This window comes from Sphaeramia orbicularis, chromosome 24 (genome assembly GCF_902148855.1).
Source record: "Sphaeramia orbicularis chromosome 24, fSphaOr1.1, whole genome shotgun sequence".
NCBI lineage: Eukaryota > Metazoa > Chordata > Actinopteri > Kurtiformes > Apogonidae > Sphaeramia > Sphaeramia orbicularis.
Genome location: NC_043979.1, coordinates 15,248,903 through 15,274,008, shown reverse-complemented (window position 1 = coordinate 15,274,008; position 25,106 = coordinate 15,248,903). Strand labels below are relative to the sequence as shown.

Below are 25,106 nucleotides of genomic sequence, written 5' to 3'. Positions count from 1 at the left end.
GGGAAAAGTTCAGACATCAATATTTGGTGGAATAACCCTGATTTTCAATGAGGGCTTTCACATGTCTTCTCTCTCCACCACTGCTATTGGATGACTTTATGCAGCTCCTGGCATAGAAATGTGAGAAGCTCAGCAATGTTTGATGGCTTGTGACCATCCATCTTCCTCCAGAAGTTTTCAAAGTGGGTTCAGGTCTGGAGACTGGGTTGGCCATGTCAAGGTCTTCATGTGGTGGTCCGTATTCCACACCTTTATTGACCTAGCTGAGGCCAGGAGCATTGTCCTGATAGAAAAACCAGTCCTCAGAGTTTGGGAACATTGTCAGAGCAGAAGTCCAGTAGTTTTCAATAGTTAGTTTTTGATACCAATTACTTCTGCGGTACTAATAGCACTGTTTTTGCCTTTTGTAAGAAGATTATAATGGCCACAGTCGTGGTTTTTATACTTCTCCTTCTTAATGGAAGTTTCTCCTTGCCACTGTCACCACTAACAAGTGTTTGCTCCTGGAGGATTCTGTTGGGTTTCTGTAAAGTGGCTTAGAGTCTGGTTTCGACCAACTTGATATGTAAAGTGTCATGAGATAACTTTTGTTATGATTTAGCGCTATATAAATAAAATTTGATTTTGATTTGATTTAAATAAGGCATGGATCAGGTGTTTATTCAATAGAATAAGGTGCGCTTGTGTCGGAATTCAACAGTCACAGGAATGGAATGGCTGTCATACATGGAGACCTGCTGATTTCAGAAGAAATTGCAGTGGTCTCTTAATTTTTTCCAGAGCTGTATATGTATTAACATTTAGCAATTAGAAATTAGAAATTACCTGGTGACGTTTTAACAAAGCATCTCCCTGTTTTGTTGCGTCAGCAAAATAGCAGTATCAGCTTTGCAAGTTTTACCTCTTCATCCATCAGACTTTCTGAGCTCCACCATAATGTTTAAATATGATGGTGTCTGATGGCAAAGTGTCAGAATTAAGGCTTCAGAATCATAGTCCACAAACCAGCGAGTGTCACAGTGGCTAGATGCAGCTCTCAGTATAGTCTATGGTGAAGTCTGTGGGTTATTGTACTCTGATAAGTGGATAAACACAGGACTTATCCACAAATGTGCAGCCACATACAACTGATGGTCTAGTACTGACTCAGGACAGCTGTGTAAGATATGCAGAAAAAAATAATCGGCATGCCTACCTTGGTCATGGTGAGAAGTAAAAGGTGAGGAAAATAAAATTGCATTATCAATTAAAGCTGCTGAGTTGGCAGAGGAAGTATCAGACTTTCAATATTCCCCCATTTAATTTAATTCATAACACTTACTGCAGTTTGTGTGTGAGGGAAATATCTCAAAATTGCTTCTGTCACATGTAATTTGCAGCATCAGCTTGAGTGTGCAGCTAAAACGCCTCCCAATGGGCAGCACTCGGAGAGAAATATTGGCCTATGCTTTAGAAAGAAAAAACAAAAAACAAGGGACTGTTGTTTTGAGACATTTATAATGTATTTTCTGGCTCCTTGAGCTATTACATTGGGCCAAAAATATATTAAGTGTCCAGTTATTTACATTTTGCCACCATTACTTACACTGCAGAAAGTAATGATAATAAAGTGAGACCCAGTGGTTCTTCAGAGCTGTATAAAAAAAGTCTAGATCAATATTTGCAGTTAAGCAGTAGTCTTAGAAAAGGATTGTATTTTTACTTGTCAGTGGGTTTGTGTCTGTGACAGTATTTGCTTTGATTGAAAATTATTCCTTTGTAATTTCCACATTAATGATTTGGTCTTTGAGACTTTAATACTGTTTTATGTACGGGTTAATTATATATCTGGACCTCTTTACCTTGCTTGCTCTTATTCTTCTTCATGTTTTCTATGTAATAACAGTGACAACGCTGTAATATTGTTAAAGAAACACCCTTTCTGTTTATATTACAGGGCTAATGTATTTTAGATGACTGCAATCTAGCCAGAAAATTGTCACTATAGTTCGCTATTAGAGCACACTTTCATCTTTGGAGGAATTGTAAAGCAGTTTTCAGTTTCATTAGAAAGCCATCTGATCCTGCGTTAGGATAAACAGCCTTGGCAGCCCTGGCCAGCTGACACTGGCAATCTACAGCTGCAGCACTGATGGCTGAAAGCATGAAGAGCAGTGAGCAAGAACAATGATATGATGGTGCAGTGACAGCAGTTAGGTATAGAGATGCAATTTAGGGCTTTATCTCATTTTGTCTCAGACGTATCATATAAACTGGGGATATTTAACACTTAGGTGATTAATTGATTCTCTGCATTTTCATCCTGTGAAGAAACTGATGCTTAGATCAGATTTCAGTCAAAGAAACAGCTTCCCTTTCATTTGCCAGTGCTTGCCGCAGGCACCTTAAGTAGCATACAACTAATCTGAGCTCTACTTTCAAAACCAGCAGACCACAAAGTGTGTGTAAACAGTGGAGAAAAAACAATTTTCACTTTTGAATACACAGAACACTAACAAATAAATTAGCTTTGGCCTTTGCCTTGAAGAATACAATGTTACAGTAATTGAAGGTTTTAGTGTGATAATGTGATAATTTGGCAGTTAAACCAAAGGGCAACAACCACAGCTTAAAACCAAAGCCAATGCGGAAATATAAAGTGTAAGACCACTGGTCCAAATAATCATATATGCCATTAATTCTGATTCAGGAAATCACAATTTCTCTCTATAAATATGGAATACTGCAGTTAAAGCAGACTTTTAAAACTTTTTTTTCCAGAACAGCCAGCTCTACTGTAGTTGCGATTAAGTTATACTAACAAGATCTCAAAGGAACGTTTCGTGAAGTTTACCATTTCTTAAGCCTACAGTCCCCAGTGTACGCATAACAGAACTTTGGTAGATAATGCTAACAGTATTTTGGTGTTGCAGTATATGGCCTGTCAGCTAATTAGCTCATTACTGCTAAATAGTGTGTTTATATGCATTACATGTATTACCCTACTTTACAATACAGTTGTTACTGGTTAACATTTAGCAAGTACCTGAAATCAGTTGGTGGTCACTTAGCATTTTCTATTTAACACTGAGTCAATATTTTTGATAAGTTCAGTAAGCAGTAGTGGCAGTTTAGACCATTTCACCCATCACCCCGTCCTTCTCCCTAACTCCAACCTCAATCAACAGATTAGCAGACAAGCTAACACTGTATTATGTGATGATAATATTACTATTTCCAAGCTCCTAAAATTCCTTTGGGGCATTTACCATAACATTTTCTGGTTAGTAGGTGTTTGGTGGGTGTTTCAGTTTTACCCCAGCTCCATCCTGTAATCCAAATATAGTCTTCGGGCTTAAAAAAGAAAAAAAAAAAAAAATTCAAGAAGGCCAGAATGCCAAACTCAAGGCTTCAATATGTTAATCCGCAAACCAATGGATGACTTCTTGGAGCCTATGTTCACTTCTTGATTGCAGTCTATAAAATAAGTGTGAAAAGATTGGAGCATCCTGTTAGAGCGTTTCAGATGTTGGTGTGTCAAACCTTTCGTAGTTGAAGTGTGCTACAGGGATGTTGGCATCCCACAGCATCTCTCAGGCTGGCCCCTCTACATACTCTCATCCTGACTGTTTTCCTCTTCCATCACAACCTTCTCCATTTTGACATGAGTAGTCTAGTGATGTTTTGCCAAGCTCCGTCAAGCACCTTCCAATATGCCTTTTCATTTAGTCAAGCTAGCTTTCATCAGACCACTACACACTCGCTTGGTTCAACCTGTTTTGCATGTTTATGTGCATGGACACCGCACAATCAGCCCTGATTGGGCAATAGCCATGAGAGTCACCTTGTCTAGCTTGTTGTATGTGTTCAGCTTAGTGACTCAGGCTTCTGTTCTCTACACTGGCTAATTCATCCCACATACAGCCTCGAACTGTTATGACACAGTGTCTGCCTGTTCATTGACACAGACAGAAAGGCACCCCGCTCAACTTTGCTTTTCTGTCTTTTCATAACTTAAAAACACTGTGCAGTTGTTTTTCCTTAAGGAATCCTCAAAATCATGAATCTTTTACTCAAAGCTTACTTCACAGACTCTATTTCACCTGTACCTGAAACAACATGCCCCCTCCAATGCAACCCCGGCAATGTTTGAAGGCAGGGCAAGAATTTCTGTTTGAACATGTACTGTATATGTTCTTTTCAGGAAAACTGGTTTAGTTTGCATGATGTTTTCAGTCCTGTTCATTTCCAATATAGAATTTAGCCAAAAACAAAGCTACCCTACTTCTTTGTAGCATCAGAGTAGTAACGATGAAAAATATATTAATCACCACCTGGTGTACAACACAAGGGAATAGTCCAAATAACCACAGCATGAAAAGCCCCATGATTATGTTTGTGCTCTTGCAACATTGGAGCATTTTTTTTTTTACCTTTTGACAACCATTGAAGTCTGTCCTCCACAAACCATGAAACATAAATGAGCAGTTGGACCAGAACAGGTGCGCCAGCTCTATAGAGTTTATTTGGTACACAATACTGCCACAACAAAGTACTGTGAGGTTTTTCTTACCTATGTTACTGTACTTACCGATTCAGCAGGAAAACAACCCTGGACTCACCATGCTTCACTTGGAAATGAAAATTTCCTAAATCTACTCAGTCTGTCTTTAAAAAACTGAAACAGAGAAAATGTCTGAAGTTTTCATCCTTGCCACTTTATTACATACTAGGGCCCAGTATTTTGGGAGGACATGAAATCTATCTTCCAGGTTTTTTTTTTTTTTAGCAGTGCCAGTTTTACGCTATCTAGCAGATGGCATCATGGTTCGTCCATTAATCCGTCCATACCTGGCATCATCGCAGTGAAAGTTGTGAGAAAGTCCCAGAGGTATTTGGGATTACTTTGAATATGAGCAAGTGCCTTGTAGTGGAGGTTGATAAAATGTCTGGAACATTTCTCAAGAAGAGTCTAAAGTCCATTTTAAAGGCTTATATGTGGCTTGTGTTAGTATTTAGCTGATCTTGACAGAACATTCGAACACAATGGTACACAGTTTTTAGTTATATCTCTCTATATATAATACTGATAATAATCATAAAAAACTCTAAAGAAATACTCTTAAATCTAAACTAAAATGGGAAATAAAAGTTTGAAAAATATTGAAAATAAAATTTATGAACAATACTAACCTGTCATAAGGCATATAGGAGATATTCAGTGTTGAATCAGTATATTTATATTGCATTGCATTTACATTTCCTTCAGTAATAAATGCTATTTAGATGTGAAAAGTGAAAATCATATGCATACGTGAGCAAATACAGTTAGAATGTTGTAATAAATGGATTCCTTTCTCGGCAGTGATATGGAGGCAGCCGTATCTTCCATTTGTTTCCAATATTATCCCAGTAGGTATGACTCAGCATGAGCTGGCCCATGAGAGCAAGCGTTAGGTGGACAGAAGTATTGTTGTGATTCACCTTGTGGCTTGGTTGTGGTTACATTGTGCGATCCTTAAACTGTTCATCATACGTTGCTCCATTAAGCAGACATGATGCTGCTCGGTACCCGGGATCTCAAGACGACACATTGAGCTCATGACTAGACCATGTGATCGCGTATGTGGTTTTATAAGAAAATCCAGTAAGTCTTTTTTTTTTTTTTTTCTATGGGTCACGTATTTACAGGCACCCTTTCACCTACATGTACTCCTTATATTTCACCTGTTTGTTTCTGCCTCTCCCTTGCTCTCCTACACCACTTTTATTCTTCCCTGCTCTCTCCACCTCCTCCTTTGGATTCAGTATCTTCACATAATGAGCGAATGATTCCGTCTCAGAGTTTGGCCTATTGCTAGCATCAAAAAGGGTGAACCACTTGATTTGCTGCTGAAATAGGAATGTAGTTGCATGTTGCTTTCTGTTTATTATGAGTTTAAAAAAAGCAAAGGATGCATCACTTCCAAAGGAACTCTGATGAATAGACTAATGGAAGCATGTGTTGTTCTGAGCGGATATCTCTATTCCCTCTCTTTCAATCGAACAAAAGGGATTCTGCATGCTGCCATCACAACTCCTCTCTTGTTCAGTCTCCACCGCACTCATCTGGTGCCTTAGGCTACATGGGATGTCATCCATACACAACACTCTCACACACACAAACATGCCCCACCCACACTCGTGTTCTGCCATGTGGACTGCAACCAATCACGTGACTGAGGGCCAGTGGGCAGCAGCCGCCCGTCTCATTCACCAGTCAGCCTCGTGTTTGAAGTGCCATGCTGTCAGTGCTTTTTAAAAAAAAATAAAAAATATTTGCAACCTCATCTTCCACCCCCACCCCCCCCACCCCCTTTAACTCTCACGCCATCCAATCCCGCCGTCTGCTTGCAGTGGCACCGGAGCCGCGTCGTGGCAACTTGTGTCAGAATGCGGGGGTGGCCAGGGCATGAGGTGTCATGGAGCGCTCAGCCAAGAGAGCAGGAGGCACATGCAGGAAATGGGAAAACGACAGGATGGTGATGAGTCAGAAGAGGGAGGTGAAGGGGTGGGTACTGAGAGCAAAGGAGACGACATTAGCAGGTGAGGGTAGGGCTGATATGAAACCAAAAAAAAAAAAAAAAAAACACAGAAATGGGCAGAGACTGAGAGAATGATGAGTAAGTGAGAAGAAGTGGTGAGAGGGCAAGAGTCCAATATTTGGCATTTGAAAGGAACATTGTCGTCATTAGTTTTGTGTTAGTCACCACAGCATGTTCAGGCAGTGCTTGTTTTCCCCTCCAATACAAATGCAAATGTCACCCTGTCCTTTTAATTATATTCCTATTTTTTTTAATGTTCCCTTAGAGGGGGGAGCAATGATGGATGGATGCAGACCTCAGACTTTAATGGAATACCTCCACCTTTCACCATTAACCCCTACAGGCTAAACTGTGAAGCTAGCAAACAATGCAGGTTTACAGAATCAGGCTCCAGGTGACTGTAAAAATTTGTTTCTTAAATTCTTTGAAATTCAGTCTTGGTGACATTAGCTATATATTTGCTTAAAGCAACACCACAGAACTTTTGCTCGCAGGGTCCCCCTAAAGTCAAGAAATGGTATTGTCTGTAACAAAATCTATGTCTCAGTAATACTTGCACTTTTGTTGACAAGTCATTGATGCCTGCAAACTTCCTGAGGTAAGACAGGAGACATACTGATAGAAATTTGCTAGTGTCCTCCTCAGTGAGACATGATTAAAATCACTCAATATAAAGTTCGGAGCCTCCGGTGAGATGGTCTGCAATCTCTGTACAGCATCAAATACAGTATGTGAGGCAGAATCGGCATGAAAGTGAAAGTGAAACTTAAGATGCGTCACTAATTCCTCTAAGACTCCCGCTGTTGTGAAGCTCATTTACCTTTTCCCTACCTCCTGAAACTTCTCAAACTTCAATTTGAGGGGGCAGGACGTTTCTTATTTATTTTTTATTTTTTTACAGTTCTAAGGGGGTTTGCCTCCCTGTACCAGTCCCGAACAGAATACCTGTGGGAGGTAAAATGGGCATAATGACACCGACCAAAGTTCAATGTCTGGTGTACAGATTTGTAGTCTAATAACAACAGAGCTGCAGTATTGTTCATTAATATACAGACATACCCCACCTCCCTGTGGTTTACCTGTTACTTCAGTGTTGTGGTTCAGTCGGAAGGGGGTCCCGAAGCCATCAATGGTAAGATCGGAGTTGTGGTCCTGTTCGGTGAGCCATGTCTCGGTGACAGCCATGACACAACAATCTTTAAAATCCTTTTGGAGGCGAACGTTCCCCTGGAGCTCGTCTCCTTTATTCCTTAATAACAGACATAAAAGCTCAAATGCCGGAACACCAGACTCCTTACTGACGTTCACTGTGTGCGCATGCATCCATCAATTATGTGATGTATCAGTGACGTATGCTGTAAAGCAGTCAAATTTTGTAGTTCTTTTTGTGTAGGGGTCCGGACCCGAACCCAAAAGTTGCATAGTGCCAGTGCAGACGATACTGACGCTTTAGAGTGATGACAAAATAATTGTAATTGAACCTATTGTGAGTTTTTATACCACTAAAATGACCTTGAAAATATAGTTTGAAGGCTGAAAAAGTCTGTTGTATTACTTTAAATACTGGCCTAAGTACAAGTTTGACATTCTTGTGCTTTAGTATTTCCATTTTATACTATTTCATATTTCCATTTTATACTATTTTATATTTCCATTTTATACTATTTTATACTTCAATCAGTTAAAGTCACCCTCACTATATAAAACCATCCAAATGAGCTCCTCCATAACCATCTACAGCAGTAAAACACTTCAGTACAGCTGTAATCTGATGAAAATATATCTAATAGTAAAACACTGACAGAAGCCATATTGCATGATGGGTACTTTAAATTTTCATATGAGTTATTGATATTGCTTACATTCTTTTTACTTGTAGTGGTGTATTTTCACTTCATTTTCAACTACTATGAGCAATTTGTCCATCAGTGGGTAGCTATAAACCTAGAAAGAATTAAAATGATTTGCAGGAAGTGACAGACTTGTTTTCACAGGTGGGAACCTTGAATCAGATGTACGTAGATGCTGAGTTAGATGTGGAGGTTGAAGTATAGCAGTATATATTGAACTGTGAGTCACCAGCGTGATAATATGTGTCCGACTTGAATGGACTGCTTCTGTCTGTGCGTGTATGACCGGGGATATGGGTTGCAGTGAGTAATGTAGTTCAGCAGCTGAAGATAACTGCATGACGGAGGTCTGGAGCTTTGTTTTGTAATTCACTATATCAAAGAGCCACTTCACTCACATCACCAACGCCATGTTTTTCTTCTCACCAAAGAATCATATAGGGACTTTGGGATTTATGTGCCACGAAATTTAAATTATCCTCTGATAAAACTTGTAAATCCAGCCCAACAGAGTGTAAATAGATTAGGTTTTATTTGATGTGCTTACATCTTAATCCACATCATCAGCTTCAACAGAATATACTTTGCACATAAAAGCAGAGACGGTTTACTACTGAAGGTCCCTGTTTCCTAGACATGATGCTAAAAGCCACTTAAGTACTTGTTTTTTGGTATGTAAAGTGTCTCAAGCCGTTTTAATAACCCATGTTATATTATATTATAGGCTATGTAGCCGGCTCACCATCAGATTTTAAAATGACACACATGGATGGATGGATGTCATAATTATGGTTGTATTTATATAGTAGATTCAGAACAAAGTCAGAAAGTGTAGAAAGTTATCAAGCAACATTTAACAAAAACTAAGGTTATGATGAAAAATAATTGGATGGATGGGTGGATGCATCAAACAATGAAATTAATGTATCAAACAGTAAATGTATTGCACAACTGAAACAAAAACAGAAAAGGGCAGCTTTTTTTTTAGTGTTGAGTGAGGAATGGAAAGCCATGGTCAATCAGTGGTCATATTTAGGCTCACAGGGGCTCAAGAGGTCAGCTATATACACTATATTGCCAAAAGTATTTGCTCACCTGCTTTGACTCGCATATGAATTTAAGTGACATCCCATTCCTAGTCTACGGGGTTCAATATGACGGGGGTCCACCCTTTGCAGCTATAACAGGTTCAACTCTTCTGGGAAGGCTGTCCACAAGGTTTAGGAGTGTGTTCATGGGAATTTTTGACCATTCCTCCAGAAGCGCATTTGTGAGGTCAAACACTGATGTTGGACAAGAAGATCTGGCTCTCAGTCTCCGCTCTAATTCATCCCAAAGGTGTTCTGTCGGGTTGAGGTCAGGACTCTGTGCAGGCCAGTCAAGTTCATCCACACCAGACTCTGTCATCCATGTCTTTATGGACCTTGCTTTGTGCACTGGTGCACAGTCATGTTGGAAGAGGAAGGGGCCAGCTCCAAACTGTTCCCACAAAGTTGGGAGCATGGAATTGTCCAAAATGTCTTGGTCTGCTGAAGCATTCCCAGTTCCTTTCACTGGAACTAAGGGGCCAAGCCCAGCTCCTGAAAAACAACCCCACACCATAATCCCCCCTCCACCAAACTTTACACTTGGCACAATGCGGTCCAACAAGTATTGTTCTCCTGGCGACCGCCAAACCCAGACCCGCCTATCAGGTTGCCAGATGGAGAAGCGCGATTCGTCACTCCAGAGAACGTGCCTCCACTGCTCTAGAGTCCAGTGGCGGCGTGCTTTACACCACTGCATCCGGCGCTTTGCATTGCACTTGGTGATGTATGGCTTGGATGCAGCTGCTCGACCATGGAAACCCATTCCATGAAGCTCTCTGCGCACTGTTCTTGAGCTAATCTGAAGGCCACATGAAGTTTGGAGGTCTGTAGCGATTGACTCTGCAGAAAGTTGGCGACCTCTTCGCGCTATGCGCCTCAGCATCCGCTGACCCCGCTCCGTCAGTTTATGTGGCCTACCACTTTGTGGCTGAGTTGCTGTCGTTCCCAAACACTTCCACTTTCTTATAATACAGCTGACAGTTGACTGTGGAATATTTAGGAGTGAGGAAATTTCATGCCTGGATTTGTTGCACAGGTGGCATCCTATCATAGTTCCACGCTGGAATTCACTGAGCTCCTGAGAGCGACCCATTCTTTCACAAATGTTTGGAAAAGCAGTCTGCATGCCAAGGTGCTTGATTTTATACACCTGTGGCCATGGAAGTGATTGGAACACCTGATTCTGATTATTTGGATGGGTGAGCGAATGCTTTTGGCAATGTAGTGTATAATGAAGCTAACACTCTTTGAATAATTAATTAATTCATTAATAATCTGCTGAGGTTTTTCAAGGTTTGAGAACAGCTGGAGAACATAAGTGCTTGCCAAATAAAATGAACATTGTATCTTACTAGCGGCATTGAACCCGTGGTGCCATTGTACGATAGCACCCTCCCGTGGTGCAACAGCGGCATTGCACCCGTACGCCCTCCCGTGCTGCAACATCGGGACACGTGTCGGACATAGAACGTCCATTATAGTAGGATTATAACTTGAATAAGCATGATTGGTCAACAGTTACTTATCTGGTCAAAACTGACCCTGTGATCAATAACAAAAGTCATCTAACACTGTTAAGCATTGCCACCTATATGCTTTAGACGTAGGTTGGAGAGTATGTTATTTGTGATTTAGTAGTCTGACTCAGAGCAGTTAGTCATATGGAATAAGCCACTGGTCATTTTGGTCTTCCAGTGTCTACTTCTTTACTGTTTTCAAAGTCCTGCTCACTGCATGAAATAACCCTCTGAACTACCAACAGGACACTGAAAACTGGAAAGTTTTGACAAACACTGGAATCGTGCAAGCAGTAAACTAGGCCTACATGGTTATTTGTGCCATTTTCATAGTGCAAATGTGTCCAGTTCCACTCAGAGGAGTTCCTCCCAACACCATCTCTGGAGCTGCCAAAGATGACTGTGACTGGTTAAAAGAAATATAAATATCCCAGAAAGTTTTTCCTCCTATTCCAGAATGATAATAGCTTCAGCTGCACCTTCCAAAGTGAAGTGTGGAGATAAGTGTGGGTATGTGAGAACTGACCCCCGAGTAGTGCTGCAGTGCACAACCCAATCAACACATCACAGTAATTTATGACTATCTAATTGCAAGTAACACATTTTGTTTTTCTATTCTCATCAGTTGTGTTGCTTATAAAATATTTATTCAAGCATGTATTTGTTGTCTTAGTTTGTGCATTCACCTTTAAAAGTATTGTTTGAGCAAAGGCAGGGCCCCCTCTGCAAAAACCCCTAACTGCTTTTTGTGTGTCTGTGTGTATCTTCCCTTCACTTGAGTGGAATTACCTTGCTTCTTCATTAACACTGGGGCTAAATCAGCAGCTGACAGCAGCTGTGGCTGAGGCCAAAGGACATGAGCACTGATCTGAAGTAGATTAGGGAGAAGATGTGTATGTGAGTGTGTGTTTACGCACGCACACACTCTTCCTCCACCCACCTGCCTTTCCCCTCACCCTTCTTCTTGTTTCCTTACCAGACCCGATCAATACACCATCCAGGAGCAGAGATGGAGGATCTTGGCTTTATGGAGTCGTTACAGTCCCCTGTGCGTGCATTATGAATGGGCCCCATAAGGCTGTTGATAGGCCAAAAGATAGCAAAGCAAAGCCATAACAAAGGAAAAGATGAGGTATACATCTCTGCTGTAGTCAGTTCCTCTTTTATAACATCATTTCGATTACCTTATTGATCGGCCTGTTGCAGAACAGACAAAATCATAATCCCAAAACATATTGGCATTGGTTCATTGTAAGATTAGTACATCCCAAATAACACTGCAGAGAGTTTGTAAAGGCTTCTTCAATGCCAAGCATACTAAGAGACAGAGCAAGGTTGTCACGAGTTCAGTGGTTTTCACCAAGGGAGTCCCAAAAGGCTCATGTGGAACTAAAAAAATGCTTTTATAGTCAGGAATCAAAGAGTTTAATTATTTTTTCTGCGTAGAGTTCCACTTAATATGTATCTGGCACTAAGATGGAGTGCCCAGGAACTTTGCCAAGTGTGAGTGATTTACATCTAAGAACCTCATAGTGACCATCGCAATACTATTAAAAAAGTTCTCCATTGCATATGAGCAGCTTTAAAGCGTCTTTTTCGTCTTTTTCATGTAATATTCAGTTTGTTCTCTCGCCCAAGAGAGGTCTGCTGAGAAGTGGAATGCAAGGTATTTTGCTTCAAAAAGAAAATGCTTGAAAACATCAGTGTTTCGTAGAGATCAGTGCAGTGTTAATGGTGCTTACAACCAACAGTGTTCGGAGCCATAGGGCATTGCAACATTTCTTCAGAATATCATTTTCAGAATCATCCCCTGCTTTCATGTAAGACTGACTTGGGTTTGTGAAATTATGATAAACATCGAATCAAACTGTGCAATAGATTTGATGGCTGTTTGGGTAACTTGAGCTCAGAACGCTGGCGGTGCCGATTCACAATAACTGCAGAGACGGCCAGATTTTTTACTATATTTATTCTCAATTTTAATGCTTAGCAGATAATCGCATGCAAACACAAAGAACAAACAGAAATGATCCCTCGAGCCATGAGTCATATTTGCACGCTTAGCAAACATTACTGTCATCTTTTCGTCACATTCAGCACCGGACAGCTGCGTAGCTATCAGCTCATTTACTCTGTTAGCAGGTACCCTCATTCGCCTGTATTTATTCATTAGTATTGTGTGGTGCATTAACAGTAGATTAAATGCTCATGCGGTACGTGTTTTGTTGTGTCGTGTTCAGAAGATTAAACATGGTGGTTAACAGCACTGACAGCTGCTGTGCATCGCTGTGTGTGTGTGTATTGTTCACAGTCTTAGTATATTTTGAAAGCCTGTGGCACACGCTGGCCTTACAGCATTTAATCTTCGAGATCTCCTCCTCTTTTTCTCTCTATTTGCCTCCTGACATATTTTCTTTCTTGTGCAGTTTCCTGCCGTTTTTGTATTTTTTCCCGCTGCCCTTATTCCCGCCAGCTTCTCTACTACCACAACCACCCCCCCATGCGCACCCCATACACACACACACTTTTTCCCCGCCCTCTTGCCCCCTCTTGTCGTCCCTCCTCACTGCTCGGGTCACCTGTGTTGATTTACTGTCAAATCTTCCAGGATTATCGGTAATCCCACAGCAGCAAAATCTGTTTGCTGACAGCTGTGCTCCCTCTAACAGTGTTGCTGTTTCCTGCGCGCACACACTGCCCTATATGCCAGAAAAAGCACGTTTTCCTCCCCAGAAGAAAAAAGAAAAGACATTAATTTTCTGCTTGAATGGATTCCAATTGACAATATTCTGCTCCCCTTTTCTGTGCTATTTTCTTGTATTTGACTGTAACACTGAGCTGCTTTCTACATTTATGGATTAGGGGGTAGGGGTAAATTTATTGTAGGTAAATAGGTATGATATTGGATATATTCTCACAGGGTCATGGACACTCCTGGGGATTTCAGTCTCAGTTTATAAGGACCGCTGCTTTTTTAACGTTAGAGGGAATGACTCTCCAATAATTTAGCCATCCCCTCTCGCACCTCACTCAGTCGGCAGGTGTTCAATCAAATGAAAATATAGACATGCGCTCTGTCTCCTTTTCCATCATGGATAAATTGAAGTTGAAGAAGAAAACGAACGAGAAACAAATTGTGCCCCACACACCCTCGAAGATATTAGTTTTATCGATCCTGCTGTCTTTGAATTGGCAATATGTAGCTTCAGTTAGTGATGCTATGATATCACAGTTTGTAATGAAGTACAAATCATTGACACAGAAATAGATATTTTTTTTCAATCATTACTCCACATATATCCCCTGCAGTGATGGACTAAAACAAAATCTACTCTAAAAGCCTGCTGAGACCAAAGAGACTCAGTGAAACAAGCTGGAAACTTGCAGCTGCTCACAAAGCGTCGGTCGGCAAATGCTCTGAGAATGTGCCAGTTTAAACCAATGCAATGAGGCAAGATAGTGATTCGTTTCATACTGATAATCTGTAATTATGTAGAAGTCTTCAGACTCTAAGTCACAAAGTGCTTCACAGAGGCAGACTAGTCACAAATCATCAGCTTTTAAAAGAAAACGGATAGAAGCAATTTGGTGAGTGAACCCAATAAAACGACATAATGTCAATGAAATTAAAACTCAAGTAAAACTTAAAAAAAATAAAATAAAAAAGCATAAAAACAACCAAATCCAATTTAACAACTTAAAAGACCTGTCAAAGAAATTAAAACACAAGTAAAACCAGAAAAGCCTGTCCGATAAAAGCATGTTTAAAGAGCGTTCCTAAACGGTTTATTGACTTTGCCAAACTGACTTTCTGTGGGCAGATTTGTTAAGAGCTTCGGGGCCCTCAATGCAAACACATCTTTAGTTTTCAGCCAAGCCTGTGGAACAGTTAAAAGTAATCAAAATAGGACATTTGATCATTCCATCAATGACTCTTTATACTTACTTTTTGCAGAAAGATATAATATGTTGCCGTCGTACTACTAATGGTTCTACTACTGAGAAAAACAAAAAGCTTGAGAATTTCTTTTATGTTTCCAGAGCAGAGACTAGAGATCGACTGATTAAAATATTTACACTGATACAACTCCACTACAGTTTATTTTATCACCTTTATAAACATCCAAGACAGAGTAGTACATGCCAAGCATAAAGACAATGTATTTTATCAGACAGAAATGGTCCATTTGATGCATTCCACCAGGCAATTTTCCTCTGACAGTTCACAGTTGAACCTCTACACATACACAAAAGGGGATGTAAGAAAAACAACGCTCAACACTAATTACATATAGTATCACATCACCCACACCTTGTCAGTTTCATGAGTAGATTTGACAAATTAAACTGTTTATATGCCTAGAAAAGTAGAAATACAGTAGAACAGAGTTGGAAATAACATATGGAAGCCGTGACAGAAGGGAGTAACTTTTAGTCATCTGAATGAGTAAATTAACTGTGAAGCTAATGTCAAACTATCTTTAAAAATATCTAGGTGGGTAGGGATTGTCATTTCCCACAGAGTCAGTAATTCCAGTTGAGAAGCCCAGTATAAGAGTATCATCAGTATTACTTTTGTAAAACATCCAATCAAAGCAGATAAATAGGTCAAACAGAGAAATGCCTGATTATAATTCACTGCTTCTTGGAAATATGGGAGCTACAGCCTATAAATAGTGAGCAATAGCATATAATCAACTGGAAAAGTCTCTTGGATGAAGAAAAAAGAGCAAAACAAGTCCAGTTGAACCTAGAAGAACCATGACCTGGGCGAATGAGAACTCACCCCCCCCCCCCAAAGTCCCGAAATGGTTCTGTCTCATTGAAGATTTTTAGACTGAATAAGGATTTAAAGACCTATCTATATATTTAAATGTATGAGAACCTGTTTCTGTGTTTCTTTCCCAGGTGGTCTACAAGAACAATGATATCCGCCTTGAGCTGTCCCGGCTCGCCCGCATAGTGGACCCCAAGATGAAACTCCAGGGCGACATTGTTTTCAAGTGTGAAAACGTTCCCACCCTCGACCCCATTAACTTCGAGAACCCAGACTCCTACCTGGCCTTACCGAAATGGAACACCAAACGCGTGGGCTCCATCTCCTTCGACTTCCGCACCTCTGAACCCAACGGGCTCATACTCTTCACCCACGGGAAGCCTCAGGACCGGCGGGACGCAAAGGGCCAGAAAAACAACAAGGTGGACTTCTTTGCCGTGGAGCTGCTGGACGGAGGGCTGTACTTGCTGCTGGACATGGGCTCTGGCACCATCAAGGTCAAAGCTACGCAAGCCAAGGTCAACGACGGAGCCTGGCACCATGTGGACATCCAGAGAGACGGGCGCTCAGGTAAGAAGGAGACCAGGGAGATAAAAGACGTCCAATACTCTTAAGTGTGACAATAGCATTAGTTTTTGTTAGTTTTCTTTTTTTTTTAAGTTTAGCAATAATAACTTTAGTTGTAGTTTGAATCTGTCAGTTTTCAGTTTGGTAAAAATTCTCCATTGGCGTGGATTGTGTATTATTTTATGTTTCAGTATAACAACCCTGCCAATGTTTAGGATTTGCTGTCCATTATGTTCAGTTGGAGCAACATTTGGAACATCCTGGGGCCACATGCATAAAACTGTACAGATTGACGACTAAGGCTATGTGTGCACACAAACGATGAAATGTATAGACACATTCTATTCACTGTATTTACACACCCAAGTGCATGCATTGATCTAGTTTATGAATATCGATCCACACGCCTGTTTCCCCCTCCCTCTGTTAGATGTAAGTGAATGTCGACACTACTTTAACAAGTCATTGGTAACACAAGTTATTTTAAAAGAAAATAACAGAATTTCACTGATTTCCAAATGAAGGAGTGTAGGTATGAAAAATGTCTATTTCTGTTATGGAATTGCAAACAAAATAACAGTGCAATTCAGAGCAGGGGTGCGTCTTGAAAACAGTCTGATTAGATATTTAAAGTAAGTGTGCGTGTGAACTCAGAGCATAACACTACAGCTGGCTTTGACACACACCTCCAGCTGCTTATAGCTCTGTACTATTAATAAATTACTGTAAAGACTCATCAGGGAGATGTCAATCTGTGAGCTGTTAACTCACTAAAGTTGGTAGAACTAAGGCTCTACAACAAGTAAATAAGAAAGTAAAATCACATGAAGTATTAATTCTCTTATAAACCTTGGAGTCCAGTGTAAATTGTATATATGTAATTCCTCAAATAAAAACCAGGACCTAGCTGTAATTATAGCCAAGGTTGTATAAGTCTGTTCTTAAATACAAGCCAGATTGAAAATATTATCAACAAAGGCCTAGTGCCTGTCATATAATGTGCCGAAGGTTAAACAGTGTTCACTTATACTAGTCTAATTTAACCCATAAAGACCTGGTGCTACATCTGTGTCAGTTCCAAAAATAATTTTTCTCTGTATGTAACCTGTCTCAAGTGATTTATCATAATATTATTATAATATTATTTATCATTTATTATAATATTGTCCGCTGTATTTTGTGATTTTTCAGTGAAGATTTTCATAAAAAGCTCAGATTAAAGTGGAGGGTTATTATGTCAGAAACAGAGAAAAACTGAAGAAAAAGTGTCTTTTCCATCGAAGATATCATAAACTTAACATAAATGCAGTATGTCCATCCACTGTCGTTTATCAAACTCCATAAGTTTTACTGGTGAATCAGTGTTGTAGAAGATGATGGTGTTTCCACGTTCACTACAGAGCCTCTGAACGTCCAAATGGGTCATATCTGATGACCATGAAAAGATGACAAACTGCATTGTACACCAGTTATTTACATATATTGATAGGATAAATGGATCAGCAGGGATTAAACGTTTACATCAGTAGATGCTTTTGGTCGCCAGTGGGTCTGTATGGGTTAATACATTCATCGAAACAATCTGACTGTTTCATACTAAATACAACTATTCATACTTGTTAAGCAGAGCATATTAGAAATAAAGGCTTGCCTCTTGTCCAATTCTACAAATAACAGCCTGTTACCTTATTATTTTCCCCTGTTTGAGGAAACAGTAATTATTTCTGCTGTGAAAAACATAATAATCATTATAAATTGTAGCTTACTTTTGATATTATTAATCTTACATTTCATATTCATATTTTCAGCTTTCTCTGAAATATAATCTGAAGTATGTGTGAGGTGCATACCATCGCACTGCACTTTCTGTAGATTCTGACCACGTTACATGAGGGAAAAGGAGTATATGTGTGTGGGGTTTTTGTGTACAAATTTTGTTAACACATCTCTCTCTTGGGTTTTCCCCACCCTACTTTCTCTTTGGACCACATGCTCAAGCACAACTTCAACAACGATTCATGTCAGGAAGCTGAGTTGTAGCTCAATTAAAAATCTGTTGCCTTTGGTCATACAGTCAATCAGTTAGGACATAGTTAGTCTCAGAGCTGTGGACCAGTAACAAAATGGTGCAAGACAACACAGTCACACCAAGAGGAATATAATCCTAAATACTGTTTTAAGAACACACTGCAGCATATGGGTGTTTCTATGAAACTGGGTTCATTTTGGTGCCTGGCACTTTGCCATCTTTTTTAGACCCAATAAAAAAAACAAAACATGAATTTAGACATATTTCCCACCAGGATGTACCTAATGATGACCTCAGATAAATGCAGAAAAAATTATACTCTTGCTCTGAGCCATCCCAGAATTAATGAATTTGAATAAAATATTAGGGCCAGAAATAGGACCAAAATTGGGACATGAAAAGCTATCTAGGTGTCAATGCATTTGATCTGGAAAACATGGCTTGAAATGGTCTTATATACCGCTGTAAATAAAGACACTGTGTTGAATTTAACGATCCTAGTCGTTTTTCTAATTCAGACATGCGGGTTTTTCGTGAATCGGCAGTCTCATTTAAGGTTTTGCGTGTAACCCAGCACATCCACTCGCGTTGCATGCAGAACCGGCCCTTTTAAACACATAAATCGTGATTTTGCAACAGTGGTCCTTTTTGTGAAACACTGCCTTGCATAATTAGTTTGATTCCTAAAATGTATATGTGAGAGAATAGAAAGATATTCAGAAAAATAGTAGCGTGTAATTTCTGTGTCCTTTTTATCATGTTACATGCAGATTTTTGTATAAAAATGATATAAAAATGTGTTTAATTTGAAAAATAGTTTCTCTTTTATCTCAGTGAAGTGCTTCCAAACTTACTTCATAACATTAGTCTATAACTTGTTAGAATTTTTAGCCCCTCTATCGTGGTTTTAGGGACCAATTTCATAGAAGCACCCATGTATACTAATTTAAACTATCAGCATTTATAGCTATATAATTAAAATCATATTGAGTTCCCAGTTTATTGTTACCTCAGCAAATGTAATAGATACTGACAAGTGTCATTGCTTTCCAGTTGCTCACAGTGACAACCAAGCCAATCAATATTTTGTCATTTTACTTGTATCTTTAACAAAATAATCATTATTTCTTTTTAATTATGGATTCTGGGCAGGAAAGACGTACTATGAATATAAATGGAAGGCAAATGCAGTTACAGCTGACCTTAAATGTTGTGTTTTTATGACACTTTCAATCAAGAAAAATGGAGTAGTCACTGTAGAGCAGCTCTTGAGTTGAGCATCAAACCTACAATGTAATTGTTTATTTCCACATCACAGCAGAATACTTCCTCAGTATATTAATTTCCGACATGACTTATTGCCAGGATGAAGTCATATTTTTCCTGATATAGAAACTGACTCTGTTTCCCCACGCTTTTCCCATCCGTGTGTCCTCTGACCTCAAAACACGGCCGAATACACAGAAAGTACCAGAAGAAGATTATATTAGAGAAAAGGGGTAGAAACTTCTGTTGCCTTGAGCTCCAATCTCCGCATTAGGTGGGATCCTCCAGAGAACTCTGGTGTGTTAGTCGGAGCTACAGCCTGTGTTATATATCAGGTTAGAGCAGCCAATTTAGCCGTGTGTCAGAGCTCGCTGCTTTGATTAATCACCAGCACAGCTCCCAGTGTGATAGCAGAGTAGAAAGTAGGATTTTCACAGGGAAAAAGAGGAATGAGACAGATATATGGATACCAGACTGAGGGATGGTTAAGTACAGGCATAATCACACTTGTGGCTTGAGTGAAATGTTAATGGGAGTCGCAAGTGAATTAAATTTTCTTGTCCACAAAGAATTCCAGCCAGACTGCTGCAAGGTGAATGTAACAAAAGTAGGTTGTGATAACTCATATTACGCCATTTTCAGACATTCTAAATTTATGTTTTGTGGAATAAATTATGTTTTTATGTCTCACTACATTTTCATGGGCTCAGTAAGTGTTGTTCTCTGGGTGTATGGATACAGAGGAAGGCTCTGAAAGCCAGCACATCCTGACAGATTTATGCAGTTGCTATAATATTGCAACATATAAATTATGTATAGCTTTATACATACATACATTTAGGTACATATTGCCTTGTTTTATGATTATTTTTGTTGTGTTTATTCAATTGAGTAAATTTGGATTCTAAGCATGTACCGCTGTGTTTGCAGATGCAGTGAAACTAAACCTGCAAATTTAGATTTCACTGTTTATCTGACCTTCCTTTGGCACTGCAGAGCAACCTTGCTTTTCACAATATAATGGAAGATTTGCATCACCATTTTTTACTTTTTTTTTTTTTAACCAGATTTTTATTACTTAAATATATTTCATATTTCACAGCACGTGACATGGTGATGAATGAAATACAGCAGATGGCATAACAAATTAAAACACCAAAAAGGGAAAAAAGGAGGGAGTACATACACAATAAGCTGCAATGAAGTGCTTGGTAATTGACTGTTTACAAAGTCAAATAGAAATATCCATCACTAGGGATTGAAAGCCACCATCACTAAACCACAGGTTGGTTGTTTGTGACAAGTAACTACTGCTGCTCTCTCTTATAACAACTTTCCAACCCCGATTGGCCAAAGTAAATCTGCGTTATATTCACTATATATTGACACTTTATCACTGCACTATATTAAGGTTGATGAATATCCCCATTTGGCCTGCTATAAGTCTTTATGTCAACTCTGTACTGAAGTGAGTAAACCACAATATTTTATCTTAAATAGGATGTTAGTGGAGCAACAGCAACTGATGGTCTACACCTGCAACTGTGTACTCAAAATGACATCACATGTAACAGTGGCCTCGTCTAATTATATCTGTTTAGACCACCAGTCTGCATTTATGTTATTCTATTAACTTTAACTTTGAGGTGACAATAGTTGCGTACTCTAATGGTACATATTAATGTTTGATATTAGTTTAGATTGAATGCTTTTATTGCATATTAGTCCCCCAGAAGAAGGATAACTATTTTAATTTAATTTGATATTTACAGTATCTTGGTGTCAAAATTTAGAGAATACCTTCAAGCTTAAATGTCACAAACGATACATAATACAACAGTATTTTAACAATATTTATTTTTGTTTTATTTATATAATTTATTCATTCTTTATTTAGCCATGATGGCTGCATTTAGATACATTTTCTCGTCTTCTCTCGGAGTCCTGGTCAAGATGGCATCAGCAGTTCCCTATAAAAATAATTTCACATGTTAACACAAGGCTATATAGCCAGCTATTTATAGAAATGGACATCTCACCACCTCCATTGTCAGTAATAACATCATACACACATCATATAAAATTTTCTGTGTGCTATCATGCTATTATGGAGTTAAGATTCGGATAATTGAAGGTTTCACACATGACACTGATGCATTTTTTTCTGGACCCTCAAACTCCAAAATCTCCACTTTGGCAATTTCAGAAATCATTTTCAGTCACCTACTCTAGAGTTTTTATGTGGATGAAATGCAAAAATGTATGAGAAACTATCAGTTTGTCCAGTAACATGAAAACATGGCATAAGAGTGTAATAGTTCATACCAGATCCACTCAGTACACGAGTCCTCGTTTGATCTTATTAGTTTCACTCCACTCACCTGTTCACACACCTTTTCTCCATTTCCCATCAGCCCAGGCCCTATATAAGCCTGAACCCCACACACACTCAGTGCCAGATCATCTTTGTACAAGACTGTCCAGCATTTTTGCGCCTGTTTTTCTGTTGCTGACCCAGTCACTCCAGAAACTTCCCCTTCTTCCATATATGGTAATGACTCCTGTCTCTGTGAGCGTTCCCTGCTGTTGATCAGTCAAAAGAAATAAAACCTTGTGTCAAGCTGTCCAAATTGTGCCAGAGTGCTTTTCCCCATCTCAAAGAGTAACTGTGAAAGACACAAGTAGAAGTAAAAGACATTTGGAGAAAAGAGAGATATACAGCAATATCCATAATTCAGCAGACAGGCTTCTTTGTGTGGATTTATTATAAATAAAAAGTAGAAGTTCTTTTATCATATGGTGGATTTAAAACAAACATATATCAGTAATTATAAATACATGAATATGACATCCAGTAATATTCAGCTCCACAGTCTGAAAGCTTTTCCAATACATCCATCCATAAAAATGTGGATGTATAATTTATTTTTTTTTTTTGTTTGTTTCATGCCAGTGCGGCGTCTACCATTCTATCATTTTCTTACTCAAATATAGTGCTCCTAAATAGTGTGTTACTCAGTCAGCCATCAGTGTAATTTTAGCTGCCAAACATACATTTGCACCTTCCACCTACTCAGACCGGACATTAGCAGAAACACAGGCGTACTGTGCTATTTCTGTCGTTCCCACTGGTGTTCTCAGTTTTGCCATCGCCTTTGTTTAATGTAGCGAAATGACCAAAATGCGTCTGCCATTTTCACCCCTGTCCTTACTTGTATTAAGAAAAAAGGGGACCATTAATCTCACATTCAGTCTGAAATGATCATTTTTGTCAGACTCTACATGTGTTTTTTGTTGCGGTGCCCAATTCAGTAAATTGAGGATGATAAATGTCATCTATTTTGAGCTTAATTATGTTATTGCAGGAAATCATCTGTAAGTGCTTTATACAAAATGTGTTAGATCACTTTAACAAGTAGAACATAAAAATTAAGACAAGGGGGCATGAAATTAGCCTCTGCTTGGCTGCAAAGTGAATGTAAAAAAGTAAACCTACTATTATGCCATTTTCAGACATGCTAAATGGTACAACTAATGTGCTCAGTTGTACCAAGTGCTTATTATTAAGAAAAACATAGTCATTCGTCACATTACGTCTGAAATGATGGTTTTTGTCAGACTGAACACATGTTTCTGTTGTCATGCCAAATTCTGGAATATGAGTTGTTTACTGTGATAAATGTCTACTATTTTCAGTTTAATTCTGTCATTGCAGTATTTTACCACAAACATTCATTCATTTGTTCATTCATTTTGTGAACCCGCTTTATCCTCTCTAGGGTCACGTGGGTCGCTGGAGCCTATCCCAGCTACTTTATTTTACTGCAGTGGTTTCCAACCTTTTTTGGCTCGTGACCCCATTTTAACATCAGAAATTTATGGCGACCCCAGACATTCAAAACGGAGACTTTTTTTTTCTAAAATTAATTTGTTTTTGATCATGTTATAGTTTGCTATACTATGTTGCCCGTAAATGTTAATTTTAGTTGACATTTAGTCTATATAATGTATATTATTATGGACGGAGGCAGAAAAAACCAGGTGTAGATTACTCCACAGAGTGAGAATTTTATTTTCCTTGGTCAGGATATGTACAGTCAGTCCAGCTTGATTTACAAGGCTTACAATTAATACTGAATAAACAAGAACTCAAACTGTGAATCATGAAAGAGCTGCAGCATCTGAAACTGACCACAATGAACAACTGAAAGATAAACAGTACCACAGTGCTTGAGTTTCAGCTTCACAGTTTGTCATGTCTTTTATGTATTGTGATTGTCTGTCAGCTCACCATATATTTTTTATTAGTGAGTTGTTTTGTTTTTTTGTTTTTTTTGTTAGTTTTTATTTATTACTAGAAATTTCAGGTGACCCCATTTGAATTCCAGGCGACCCCACGGTGGGTCCCAACCCCAATGTTGAAAAACACTGCTTTACTGTATCAGAAACAAGTGTTGTGTTTTCTGGCTCGTAACATTATCTCACTCCTCTGGCAGATCTTTAAAGAGCAAATTGAGTAGATTTGATATTTTATTTTTTTGTATTCTTAATTTTTTTCCCCTTACGTACAGTGTTTGTGTTTACACACAGTATAATTGATTTTTCTTTCTCTTCCAGGCATCATCTCGGTAAACAGCCGCCGGACGCCGTTCACAGCCAGCGGGGAAAATGAAATCTTGGACCTGGAGGGGGACCTTTATCTAGGTGGTCTGCCCGACAACCGGGCCGGCCTGGTGCTGCCCACCGAGCTGTGGACCGCTATGCTCAATTACGGTTACGTGGGCTGCATCCGGGATCTGTTCATTGACGGACGCAGCAAGGACATCCGGCAGATAGCGCAGGCCCAGAATGTGACCGGCATCAAGTCGTCGTGCAGTAAGGTGACGGGCAAACAGTGTGACAGCAACCCCTGCAAGAACAACGGCGCCTGTAAGGAGGGATGGAACCGCTTTGTGTGCGACTGCACTGGGACCGGCTTCTGGGACAGCACTTGTGAGAGAGGTGAGACTTTTTCCACAGTCATTTTTCTTTTATTTGGAGTGTGTGCTGTGTTTTCTTATTGGGTTTGTCACAGGGCTTTATTGATTTGTTGCTGAAGGACCTTTTAAAAGGGTAAAGCAGCTGCATTCTTTTTCTGCGGCGAGAAATGTCGTAGCTCTGAGTGCTTACAGTGATACAGTACTTGTTTTGTGTGTTTGGAAAATGCTAAATGTCGACAACAATTAATAAGTAGTTTTACAATATGGAAATCTGTTTAATGGTATCCTAAATCTGGTTCTGTAGCAGCAGTAGTGATGCAGCCACTGTCTCCTAACAATAGCTTTTCCCAGGAAGTGGACAGGGTTCTATTTTAGACAGGAGGAAGTGTGATTTGGGACATTTTTCTCCTAATATTTATGGAAGGTTTGTTGAAAGATTTAATAGGATTCCGCTCTTCAGCCAAGTGGCT

At 39.3% G+C, this 25,106-nt stretch overlaps 1 protein-coding gene across 6 annotated transcripts in view; it reads left to right on the top strand.

Moving 5' to 3' along the window:
- The window catches only part of nrxn3b (neurexin 3b), a 355,069-nt gene that overhangs the window by 87,687 nt on the left and 242,276 nt on the right, over positions 1-25,106 (top strand). For all 6 annotated transcript variants that reach the window (XM_030127828.1, XM_030127829.1, XM_030127826.1 and 3 more), the window contains 2 exons: positions 15,927-16,365; positions 24,275-24,658. In XM_030127828.1, coding sequence (XP_029983688.1) covers positions 15,927-16,365; positions 24,275-24,658 — 823 coding nt within the window. The remainder of the gene's footprint in view (positions 1-15,926; positions 16,366-24,274; positions 24,659-25,106) is intronic.